Here is a 13,371-nt window from a genome sequence, read left to right on the forward strand (position 1 = left end):
CCCCCACCCCAACAGCCATCAGGGATTGGGGTCATTTGAATGACTTTTAAGGGTGGTCAGGCACATGTATTTGGGGCATTTTCTCCCTGTCTGTGGAACTCACCACCATACAAAACAGGATGCCAATTCACCACCATTATGTAAAAACAGAATGACAAGGTTTGTTTTATCAACACATAGTTCAAGAAGCAATGAAAAGATTTCTAAAGGGGAAAGTTTCCCCAAATAAACTGTTTTGCGTGTTCCCACACAGCACCCACTCTATGCCATAAGAATCTTGGCACATAAGCAAAGTGTTCCCTCTAACAGGGATTCCTAGATGATGTTCACTACAACTCCCACAATCCCCAAACAAAAGCCATTGCAGCCGGGGATTCTGGGAGTTGTAGTCAACAACATCTGGGAATCCTTGTTAGAGGGAACACTGATGAGGAATCTTCAAATTTTGTTCTCACATTATAAAGGAACTAAGGGCTTATTATATTTCAAGGACCATGCCACACAGCAAAAACGTTAGTTATTTGAAACATAGGAGTTGGCAAAGCTTCTAACTTCCTGATGAACATGGCAGAAGGATCATTCTAGTTTATACCAGCAAGGTCTGTATTACCAAGTCATATAGGTCCACAAGACATACTAAAAATAAGGCAAGCAACTTTTCTCCTGCTCACTTTCAGAAAGCATGTGCAGATTATTTAAAAGAGCTACCAAAGAAGGGCAGCATCAAAGGTTGACAAAACCAGCAAGGCTGGGTATCCCAAACTGTAATTTTAAATGTTGTGTGTGCATGTGTGTAAACATCTACATGTGCACTGCTCAGCCTGGGTGGGGCAGGAGCTATGTGGGAACTCCAATGAGAAAGAAGTAAGCTCTTTACCCAAGTGGCAAATTGGCAATACAGGGAATATGAAACAATCCTAATTGTATTTTGGGAGAAGACTGCATAGAAGAACCATAATCATCTGATACATATGAGACACTCTTCTTGGACAGTCATTCTAAAATTCTTCTCCAAACCCAGTGTAAAGGGAAAGTTTTAAATCATGGTAGCACACCGAAGCGGCAACTACAATTTCAGAAATGGGAAGTTCATTTGATCCAAAAGTGGAGTCAGAGGGCTAGACAAAAGGAAATATCGGCTTCTGAATTTCATTCCCTTGTAAGTATACAAAAGGCTATGAGGAAAGGCTCTCTAGTCTCCAACAGGCACCATCTATTCTATCACAGATAGCAAGGATAAAACAGGCACCACAAGCAAACAATTACACATTCTTCCTTGTGCCTAGAAGACACGAAGTTCTTATGGGATTTGTTTATTTCAGAACTGAGCTTCACAGACAGCTTGTGCTACACAGAAGGGGGGAAAGAGCCTTGCAGGCTGAAGACAAAGAACAGGGAAGTAAGGTAACAAGGCACTTTCTAGCTCTATGACAGATGGGTTTGATCAACATTTCCTCTGAGGCTTTAATGAAAGTTTATAACAATCTGAACATGAATGATTGAGACTCATAACAAATGATTATTTCCATCTTACGAGGTCCAGCTGGAGGCACAACATTAAACTGATACTGAACATTTAACCCACTACTGATCGTCATGTAGTTTTGGAGCAAAGAGATATAGAGAACTGGGAGGAGAGAACAGGAGTTTCATCTTGGGAGAGATATTTTCCTAGATTGAGCAAGAAGATTCAGTCAAACATTGAGCGAGGAGGAGTAGGTAGGAATTGTTGGCTTTCATATAGTTTTAAACTATGTACATGTTACTTTTAATTTTCACACAGATCTGTTGCCTTACTGGTATATTGCTCACCCCTGCAAAGAGGTTCAGCTGTCTCAGAAATTTTCTTACTCTAGATCAGTTAAAATACTATGCAGGCACATAATGAGGACATATAGCATCATACAGAAAAGTGTCTTCCTCTTTATGGAGTCTGATGCTTGGTAATAGTAACACCACACAGAGCAGTGCACAGTTAAGATATCAAGTGTTTTAACCTGTATCTATTATGCAAACACATTTCAAACATAAGCTGCAGTCTTATGAAGGAGGTAGCAGGTGCATTAAAGAAAACAACAGTGCAGGGTTGGATGGCAAGATGACAACACAAATTATACATAAGAAAAAAAATAGAAGCCAGCTTGGGATAGACAAGCCTTTTTGCATATCTTAGAAAGGATGGCATTTATTTTATCTACATTCTATGGACAGTATTATCAAATGTTTTTCAATGCAGAGCTAAAATTAAAAAAAAGACTAAGGCATTAATCTGCTGAGGAAGCGGAGAAAAATGCATAACAAGGATTTAAGCATTCCAAACAGGAAATGATCGCAACAGATTAGATTTTTTTGTCTGTCAAATTCAACAGCATCTTCTTAATCTTTTATTTCATTATATCAATCATTATAATAAACATTATCCCTATGATACAGGGTTTTGTTGCTTCTGCCACAGCTTTAGCTCATTTATGCAACATTATTTAGAACTAATATACTCTATCAACCAATACACACTGGCTGCTAACCCAGAGCAGATATCTCTCTCCAAGAAAGGAAAATTTGGCCTTAGCACTACAGGAGAAATATATTTATCTGTCCAGTTTTGGGCACCATACTTTTAGATGGATGTAGGCAAATTGGAACGGCTTCAGAGGAGAGCAACTAAGATGGTCAGGGGTGTGAAAAACAAGTGCTGTGAGGAAAGGTTGGAAGAACTATGTACATTTAGCTTTGAAAAGAGAAAAGACTGATAGGGGACATGATAACAGCACTACAGTCATCTCTCACCAACCACTGGGGTTCCGTTCTGGCAAAAACTTGCCATTGGCACATTAGTGGTTGGTGAGGCATTAAGGTCTATGGGAAACAGGGGGTTAGGGGAACCACAACCACAAAAAGACCTAAAAGTAAAGGAAAAAATACCCCAAAAATTGCTTTTAAAAACCTCCAAAAAATCATGTAATATTGCCAAGAGTCACCAAGAACAATGAGCAAATTGAACCTCTGAACCCCCAATATACCTGAACCCCCCATCACTAAAAAAACCTCGCCAACCAAGGGTGCTCAGGTTGCAGTTGGCACGAGCTGTCACAATTAGCCATTCACATATACTCAAAACCACGGTTGGTAACACCATGGATCAGGGGCGGAGTCACCATTGAGTGGAGGGGTTCACAGAACCTGGACTGTCACCAATCATGGGCCACACCTGGTGCCCCAGCCACACCTCCTATGTCTGATGTCAGACACAGGGGGCGTGGCAGGGGGCCGCTGGCAAGAGGAACATGGGCCGCCAGCTAGCTTCCTCCACGAGTGCCATGGTTGGCAAGGGATTACTGTATTCAAGTACTTGAAGGGCTGTTACATAGAGGGCAAAAGCTTGCCTTGTGCTGCCCCAGAAGAAGGCAGGATTATGCTTAAGTTACAGGAAGATAGATGTTAGTTGAATGTTAAGGGCATCAAGAACAGAATCAATTGCCTAGCAGGGTGAGGGGCTCTCCCTCCCTGAAGGTCTTCAAGTAGAGACTGAACAGGAATTTGTTGGGGATGCTCTTGCGCTTAAGCTGGGGTTGGACTAGATGGCCTACAAAACCCTTCCGACTCTGTGGTAATTTCAGCTAAAGAACCAAGCTATGAAAAAGTCCCTGAGAAAGATTTTTGCACTGCCATTATGAGCTAACCTAAAAGAAACATGTGATGAGGGAAAGAGAGGGCAGGGTGACAACTATATAGGCTTTCCCACAGCAGATTACTACAACCAAACCCATTTGCCTGGTGTGATTATGAAACTCTCCTTATTTTCTGTGATTGGAGCATTCCGAAACATATACGTGCAGAGCTGAAGGAATTACAATTCAACACTATTTGCTTTAGTCTGGTGCAGAGTTTCAGAAAATCAGTCAATGGTCACAATAACTGAGGTTAGAGGAAAATGATTAATTCACCCTTTAAAACAGGGGTCCTCAGTTCTGTTTAGAAGCTTCCCTACAGCACTCTTTTTTGACTTCTGTTCAGAGCCAAACAGGTTAACAGAGAGGGATAAACGCTCAGGTGTATAATGACTTAAAACTTGCTTGTAGGGAAGTAAAACGCTTCCTCAAGATGAGTGAAGAAGGACAAAGATTAGAACTCTGCATCAGTTCCTTGTCCAGATAAGATATACACAAGGTGCTCACGACACATATAACAATCTGCTCCCTGTACGAGTTTTTGATAAATTCTTTTTTAAGGGAACAAATTGCTCTCTCCTAAAGGGACCACCTATCATAGTTTGAGAACCCTGTTAAAGCATTAAATTAAAGTGGTCCTAGAACAGATTATAAAGCCTACAGGACCAAGGAACATTCAAGTGAGTCATCTACTATTACTATTTATCATGTATTTAATGTCATTAGTGGGCCAGGTGTTGCACAGAAGCAAACCAATCACTACCCTGAATGCTTACAGCCAAGCAGCACATCAGTACAGCACTTAATAATCAAGATCCAGATGTGGTTAGTCAGCTAAGCTACTCTATATTCACCAAGAATTTCAGTCCCACCTATCTGCAGGCCTGAAGAAGACAGTTACAGGAACTGTGTAGTCAATACAGCAGACAGCTCTGGCAAAAGTTACTAGTTTTTTTCTGAAGAAGAATATGGTTGGCAGTCCTGTTTACACATGATTGTGGTAACCCAAAACACAGGCAGCTGCCATATTACTATTATGACCAAAGAAAAAGTTACCAGTTCCAGCTTTTTTGGAAATAGTGATGTCTCCAAAATGTTTATGGCATATTCACACTTAACAAGATTTCTTGCTGCTCTGGACCATACTCATCAACACACCCAACTAAACAGGTTTCACTTTTAAAATGTGCCAGAGAAAACAAATGTTTAAAACCCAGCAGGAGGAGCAGAGAACTGGAAGATGGAGAAAATACGAGTGATGGGAGAGACGTTTGGCTTTTTTAGAATTCAGTTTTAAGAAAATTAAAGAGTCATCCAGGAAGAAACAACAGAACGCATAGTTAAAGGAGAGGGAAAAGTGAGATCAAACAGTTTCTTATTAAAGGAGACAATTCCAAAGATGCTTGCAGCAAGAGATGATGTATTAAAAGAATGAGGAAGTCTGTTTCTGTCCTCAACTCAACTCTCCCATAAAACTCCCTGCAAGAGTAGGTTAGTGCTAGTAATGAGGTTAGAACCAATAGAGAGCCACACACCATTTTGGACAGTTACAACAAGGCGACATCTTCTTGTTCCAGACATAACAGATCCCATTCTAACCTGAACAACATAGAAAGCAGTTTCTTTCCTGTTTCTGCCTCCAAGGAAAAAAACAACAAAGTCCTATTCTCAGTTAATATAGCTGTATCTTAAATGTATCTTTTCTCCTCTCATCAGGAGCAATTCACATGATCAAATCTTATACCGAGAATGGTACCATACTGATGAATGCAGTACTCATTACTTGGTGAAGCAGCCACGCGAATGCTTCAGCGTACATTCTCAGCTTACAAGTCAAGGTACAGTTACCACACCAATGCACAACTCTTTTTCAGGAGTTTGCAGCAGCACAATACATGTTGATTAACTTGAACACTGAGTGTATAGTGGGTGAATTCAGGTGAACTGTTTTATCTCAGTGACTTCTACAGCCACTTAACGCAGAACTAGTTTCCACACTCAATGGAGCCAGCATGGTGTGGTGGTTAGAGTGCTGGACTAGGACTGGGAAGACCCGAGTTGAAATCCCCATTCAGCCATGACACTAGCTGGGTGACTCTGGGCCAGTCATTTTTCTCTCAGCCTAACCTACTTCACAGGGTTGTTGTGAGGAGAAATTTAAGTATGTAGTACACCGCTCTGGGCTCCTTGGAGGAAGAGCAGGATATAAATGCATAATAATAGTAGTAATAATAATATACTCCACAACCAACTATCACTGGACAAAGGAGATTTTTGCAGCACATTAAATAAGCATAGGTTACAGAAAGCCTTTACAGAATACTGACCCCTTCAGACAAATTACATAGTCAATGACTGGCAGCTGTAAAAACTTGGGGGGAAAGCTGAGTTCGCCTGGTAGAACCATCAAACGTCTATTGTACCATGCAACAAGTTCCGCACAGATCAGCTCAACCCACAATTTGGACATACCAGCTTACAGCCTATCCACATGACCTTCTCCTCTCCCCATAGCAGCTGACTTCCAGCCATGCACCCATGGGGTGAGCTAGCAATGTGAAGGGACAATCCCATATACTGAATGTAACATCAGATTTTTTCACACAAAGCACTGAGTGTACAGCAAAGGTCATGCAAACGAGTCTCATGAATGTCAATGATCCCCAGCTAAACAGATCCCACAAGGAAATATGCTCTCAGGGCATAAATGCCATGACACAGAAGATCTGTGATCAGGACCTTCCAATTTTTTTATTGTTTTAACTTCAAACAGCCCCCCTGGAGCTGCTAATCTGATTAGGGAAACAGCATAGGGGAAGAAGAGATTCAACTCTTTCCTCCCACACGGGTTCCCAGATTTAAATCTCCTCTCTGCCCCGTGTGAGGGGGAAATTCACGCGCCTATTTTCTGTCCTTGTCACCTTTGCTGAGCTACCTGTTCAATCAGTCTGTTCTCCTACATACTCAGGTGTGGCCTTTTCCGTCTTTGCCCCACATAAGCGTATCAGTTTACATCTGCATTTGAAACACACACACGCGTTACCTGCTTTGCATGAGCCGACGCTTAAATGTCTTCAGAGAGAGACGCCAGGGTTCAAGTTTAAAACCCTCCAGAGAGAGACCCCAGTGCTCAAACTTGCTTGAGAGAGACATGACAGATGGCCAGGAAGCCCTGCCTGCTAATCCGAGAGGGCGGAGGGATGGCTGACCGAGATGATCACCTCAGCGGCAAGTGACATGCACTCAGCACATGTTCAGAAGCACGGTCTTCAGCACTCTTGCCCGGGAGCTAAGCCTCTGCTCAGACGCAGAGAAGAGGCTCCGCTCAAGCCACTGCCGTTGCTCCAGCCCTACGTAGCTGCGTCAAGTGAGTTCTGTGCCTCATCCCTCGCCCATCCCAAGGACCTACGGGTGCCCGCCGGCCTGCATCACTCCCCGCCACACGCGTACGTGCCGATGCCTACGCCCGCCCGCCGGTGGTGCCCCAACCCCGGCCCTTCGCCCAGGAGAGGCACCGTCCCGCTCACCCTCTCACCTTGTGAGTGTTGTTTCTCAGGATCTCCAGATCAAAGCCGCCGTCTCGCGGGCCGCATCCCTCCGCCGACTCAACCCCGTTTATCCCCCGCCGGACCCGCAGCGGCCCGGTTCGGGACCAGGAGTCGCCACCGCGGCCATAGAGCGGAGTGACGAACAGCAGAAGGATGCCAGCCCGCACGACGCGAGACGGCTCCATCTCCACTAACAACTACAAGCACCACAGGCAAAACTCGCTACTCACAGCTCGCCCGCCACCCCGCCCCTTAACGCCTCCACTGGGCTGAGCCAGCCCAGGATGCTGAGCTCATTGGCTACCATAGACGTCGATCGAGTCTTCCCTCAAACAACAGCCCAGCCTCCTGTGACAGCTTCTTTCCTATTCGTGCAGAGACCCCAGCCTCTCTTTTCCAACTGGTCCACAGAGCTGCCAATCGCAGCGCAGCAGCTACGCTATGCCACCTTTCCGCGGTCGTTGGCTCGCTTCTGCCCCAACGTCCTCCTTGAGATGCTCCAGTTGGGTAGCATCACCCCACTTCCAAGAACACCTTGCTCATTGGCTAATTGCCTATAAGCGTTTCGCCTTACAGAATCTTACCCTCCCACGACTGTACTCCCATTGGCTGGAATACAGGGGCACCAAGGTGTGTTGTTTTGTTTTTAACTGTTGGAAAACAGGGTCTGCTTTCGCTCCAGCACATCGTCAGGGCAGGGCCTCTAAAGAGCACTTTCTCAAAAATAATAATAATTTAAAAAAAATAAAAAAACAAAATAAAAAAATCCGGGGTTCACCTTTCCCATTTTGATTATTAAACCTTGTCATGCTCTCCACAGGAATCCAACACTCTGTTCCAGTTTTTTAAGCCATTCATCACCACGACCTCTTTGCTATTTACAGAGTTTGTCCAGGGGCATTGTTAAGATTGGCTACTTACCTTATTTTCAAATGTCCCTCTTCTTGGCAATAATTTCTTGCAGCAGCCTTGCCACCACATTGACTGCAACTTTGTCACCACACAATTTTTTTAAACAGAGTTTTGTGGGGAGGTTAACAGTATTTTTGGGTGGAGGTTTATCCACCCCTCCTGGATTCACTTCCTCATGGGCTACTGCTGATTACCATGGTTGCCCGCTGACCACTGCTGCCGCCCACCATGAAGCCTAACAGCAAGGTTGCTGCTGGGCAGGAGGGCTACCTCCATTGGGTTCAGCAGCCAGGTAGCTGCTGTGCACAATAGCTACCCGCCATCCCTTTCATTGGGACCAGCAGCTACTGGGCAGGAGGCTGAGGGCCCTGCATCATGCCAAAAGAGCCAGCCAGCAATACAAACACCTTCTCCCCTTTGTGCACAGATGGAATTGTCTTCCCTTGTTTCTTGTTTTTGCATACATTTGCTTCAAGATTTGCCAGTTTGAGCAGACAACCATATTCCTTTTTATGAAGAACTCAATGTGTGGGAAGGTTGTAGGCTAATCCTGTGTTCCTCCCAAGGTGGATTGCATTGCTTTCTGAACTCCAAGACAAACTTTCTGGACACAAGACAAAACATGGCTTGTGAAGTTATGAATTAGTTCTATTGCTCTTGTCTTAAAGGTGTTCCATATCAGCTGAACCTCTGACTCGGACATACTCATTACGGACCAGTCTCTTCTGGTGAGACGGAGGAGAGACAACTCCTCTCCACTTATTCCAAACAGTAGTGTGTATGGTGGTGGTATTCAAGCATTTTCATATGCTAGTAGTTCTAGAATCCTTCAGCGTACAACTCAAACTTCTGACAAATAGACATCTTTAAAAGAAAAAGTAGTTCAACCACTTTGACAGCATAGAGCCAAAGCACGAGTCTGCTGCTTCTTTTGCAGGTTTTTGTGTAGGCCATCTCTAGTCATGCTTTGAGTCTAAAACTGTATTCCAAAGAAAAAACAAATACATACAAAATAACTTGCTGCTTAGCTCCTCCTTGATATCCAGTACTACTAGGCTTATTTGTCAGCATCTCTTTTACCATTAATATTGTTTGCTGCTCTTTCAATTATCTATGCCTTGTTGCTGCACACAGCATTCAGATTTTTTATTCATCCTTGATTTTCATTATGCCTTTGCTCTCTTTGCAGTTTGACATCAAGTTCCTGGAGCACAATCCTATGGTAAGAAAAGCAGTTGCATGATTGCTTTAATTGTGTAGTGGTTTTAAACTGTTTTTAATTTTGGTTTTATATTGTTTCTAAATGATCAATTTGCAGGTGTTGTTGTTGTTGCTGTGCACTGCCCGTAAACAAATGTAATAAATAAATAAATACAATATTCACCAGTTATATTTTACACATTTTTTTTTCCTGGCCCCTTTTCCATTAGACTCCATTACAGAGATAGTTTGAGTAGGTGTGATAGGGAGAGAGAAAACCTTTTCCTGATAGGAAAAAAACTAAGCATCTTGTGACACCTTCAAGGCAAACAATCCCATCATTTACTTTGGATTTAGTCATGGTATTTTACTACCTAGCAACAGGAATGGTAATACGGTATTCCTTATATTACTGCTAGTCACCTTAAGTGGCACAGCAGGGAAATGCTTGACTAACAAGCAGAAGGTTGCCAGTTTGAATCCCTGCTGGTACTATATCGGGTAGCAGTGATATAGGAAGATGTTAAAAGACATCATTTCATACTGCGCAGGAGGAAGCAATAGTAAAAATTGACTTGACAGCACACTTTACCTTTATATTACTGCTACAGTATTAGAATTTTGTTCTTCCACAGTGGAAGATATATCAATTAATTAGAAACATTTATTATATGCACATGTGTCCTGGTACCCAAGTGCAAAGATATTTCAGAGTATTTGCAACCAGAAAAGGATCTAGGCAGGGACACATTTATGGAGTTCTTTAAAGGAAAATGCAGTTATTTATACAGTACATACATTTACCTTCGTAACTGATATAGTACAAAACAAAACTGCTGTTCTAGGGAGCTGCATTCCTCTTGGAGGACTGAGTGAACAGTTTGAGGGTGTCACTGAATGCTCAGGTGACAGCTGTGGCTAGGAGCACCTTATTTTTTATTTTTATTTTTATTTATTTTACATGTTTTATTTTACAGGGAGCCCAGAGCGGTGTACTACATACTTGTTTCTCCTCTCCTCAACCTACCTGTGAAGTAGGTTAGGCTGAGAGAGAAGTGACTGCCCAGATTCACCCAGCTAGTATCAGGGCTGAATGGGAATTTGAACTCTGGTTTCCCCGGTCCTAGTCCGGCACTCTAGCCGCTACACCATGCAGGTTCCTTCTACCAGTGTCAACCAGTTTGCCATCTGTAGCCCCCAAGGATTGTACAATGTAGACTAATGCTCTCTACGTGGAGCTGCCTTTACAAACATCCAGAAACTTCAATTGCTACAAAACATTGCTGAACAGGAACAAGACAGTCAAAACATCATCAATTACATTGTTTACCACCTTAGTTCCAGGCTCTGTTTAAAGTGCTGGTAGTAACCTTTAAAGCTGGGACCAGCCTAGGGCAAGGTTATCTTAATAACCACCTTTGCCCATATCAACCTGCCTGAACCATGTGATCAGCTGCTAGCTGACCTGTAATTAGCAAGTATCAAGTTGGCAGACGCCAATGACAGGGACATCACGGTGATGACACCCGAGTTGTAGTATTGTCTTCCTGGGGAGATCCAACAGAGTCCCATCCTTTTTGTCTTTAGATAATTGCTGTTTGTTAGAGTTGCTGTATTGTTTCTTTATAAAGAAATGTATTTTCCACCTCTCCATAAGGTGCTAAAGGTTATTTGCAGCAACAATAAACTTCATGCATATACATACTGTATATAGGATAAAATTGAAAAGCAACTTAATAACAGGGTTGTCTGGAGTTGCTGGATCCCAAAGGATGTATTCAGTCACTATATATTAGGAACATAGGAAGCTGCCATATACTGAGTCAGACCACTGGTCTATCTAGCTCAGTATTGTCTTCACAGACTAGCAGTGGCTTCTCCCAGGTTGCAGGCAGGAATCTCTCTCAGCCCTATCTTAGAGATGCCAGGGAGGCAACTTGGAACCTTCTGCTCTTCCCAGAGCGGCTCCATCCCCTGAGAGGAATATCTTACAGTGTTCACCCATGTAGTCTCCCATTCATATGTAACCAGGATGGACTCTGCTTAGCTAAGGGGACAAGTCATGCTTGCTACCACAAGACCAGCTCTCCTCCCATAACCAGCTCTCCTCCCATATCACAAAAGGATTACTAACAACTGAGATATAATTAGAGGAAACCAAATTTTAGTTGAATGTTTTGACTAATGCCTTGCTCAGCAACGGGTGGATTTAAAAAAAAGATTGTGTTAGTGTATAGAGCTCACAAGGTTAAGAATGCAGTGTTAGCAGAGTTTCAGGACAGGTGACAGGAAGAAAATTATTGGCAGATGTTGTAGATGGATATAAGGTGGTTTTATGTATTATCCTCCAAATTCAGTCAATGAGATGCAAGGCTTTTGAGTATATCTATCTATCTATTCCAGCATCTCATGATGTGTATGTTGCTTAACAGAAAATATTTCCATATCAGTGAGACTATGGTTGTCTGAATTGAAATGTCTGGCAACAGGCTGTTGCAATTTCTTTGTTAAGGTGGTGGATTTGTGGCTCCTGAAACATGTCCTCAGATCTGTGTTTTACCCACATATTGCATGCAACAGTCTGCATTCTAGAACATAAACTTCCAGTGACTGTTGCTGGTGTCTATCTTATGTTTCTTTTTAGATTGTGAGCCCTTTGGGGACAGGGATCCATTTTGATTACCTTATTTTTTTGTTATTTCTCTGGGTGAACCACTCTGAGCCATTTTTGGAAGGGTGGTATAGAAATCAAATAAACCAACCAACCACCCACATTGGTGGAAGTACAAGTGAGGTTATGTAATGTTTGATGTAACAGAGTAGATCCTCTTGGTAACAGTACTAATAAAGGTTATGGTATCCTGTAGGAAAACGCAAGTAATGCATTTTCATGTAGAAGTTGTAAAAGAGACAGACTAGAATCCTGTAGGATGCCAAAGGTCAAGGATTCATTCCCAGCACTACCTTCTGGGACTGCCCCTCCAGGAAGGACTGGAGGCACCACAACACAGTGCCCCTAACCACCATCTTGACTAGACACCCTAAAAAGATTATGTGGTCGATAGTATCAGTTAGCTGCAAGTGGGCTAACTTGTGAACCACCTAACTGATTTGAACCAAATTTGCTACAGGTGTAGGGACAGAGACAGCTCAAGGGCATAGTTTTGTAATGATGTCATTCACCCTTATTCAAGATGGTGGATGGCTGAGGCACAAGCAGGCTAACTTGTGGACTGCCTAACTGATTTGAATGAAATTTGGTACAGTTGTAGTGAGTGACACTTCAACGGCATAGTTTGTGATGATGTAATCTACCCCAATTCAGGACGGTGGACATGTGAACATTTAAGGTTGAAGTAGGCTAACTTGTGAGGATGGTAATTATCAGTTAAGATTATAGTGACAGGAAAATAGGAAGATTAGTTCTTGCCAGAATGTTTTGTTTTTTGTAAACTACTGAATAACTCATGTTGTAGCAGTATAAATAATTAAAAATAAAAGGCTTATTCTGCCACTGAAATAAATTAGGTGTAAAAGTGCTTTACTGTGCTGGGTCATAATTATAAAGAATTTTTAAAAAGAGCTAAAGGAAGTGCTAAGGTAACATACAAATCAAAAGGGTTGTTACAAATAGCAGCACTTAAGGACATGGTCAGAGGGATTACAAGTCATCAGATTTAATAAACTGACATCAGGGTATCTTTTAAAGTTACACAGCAAGCTAAGAAACTCAGAATCCATGTGTTGTTTTTAATGAACTAGCCACTAACGTAGCCCTACATCTTTGTGTTTAGCAACAGAGAGCTGTAAAGTAGTCAGATACTATGAATTATTTGATCCTCCTCTCACCTGTATACAAATGGAGAACCAGAGACAATGCAGTCATCCTAGCATGTAGCTTTATAATGTACCTGGAAATATAATACAAACATGAAGGTCTTAACAGGAAACTAGTATAAAAAAGAAACAGTTGCAAAAGATGGAGAAGAAACCATAACAGCATCCAGCAAAAACCACAAGTTGCTGAAAACTATTACAACAGC

General features: G+C 42.5%; 1 protein-coding gene across 3 annotated transcripts in view; it reads right to left on the bottom strand.

Annotated features, from left to right (window-relative positions):
• Positions 1–7,577, bottom strand: part of SORT1 (sortilin 1) — a 79,395-nt gene extending 71,818 nt beyond the window's left edge. The window contains exon 1 of one of the 3 annotated variants that reach the window (XM_053251075.1): positions 7,204–7,577. In XM_053251075.1, coding sequence (XP_053107050.1) covers positions 7,204–7,401 — 198 coding nt within the window. In that variant the 5' untranslated portion in view covers positions 7,402–7,577. Of the gene's footprint in view, positions 1–6,711; positions 6,997–7,203 lie in introns of those variants that run through there. The other 2 variants (XM_053251074.1, XM_053251076.1) reach the window with 2 other exon arrangements.
• Between the last annotated feature and the right edge of the window lie 5,794 nt (positions 7,578–13,371).

This window comes from Hemicordylus capensis, chromosome 4 (assembly GCF_027244095.1).
Source record: "Hemicordylus capensis ecotype Gifberg chromosome 4, rHemCap1.1.pri, whole genome shotgun sequence".
Taxonomy (NCBI): domain Eukaryota; kingdom Metazoa; phylum Chordata; class Lepidosauria; order Squamata; family Cordylidae; genus Hemicordylus; species Hemicordylus capensis.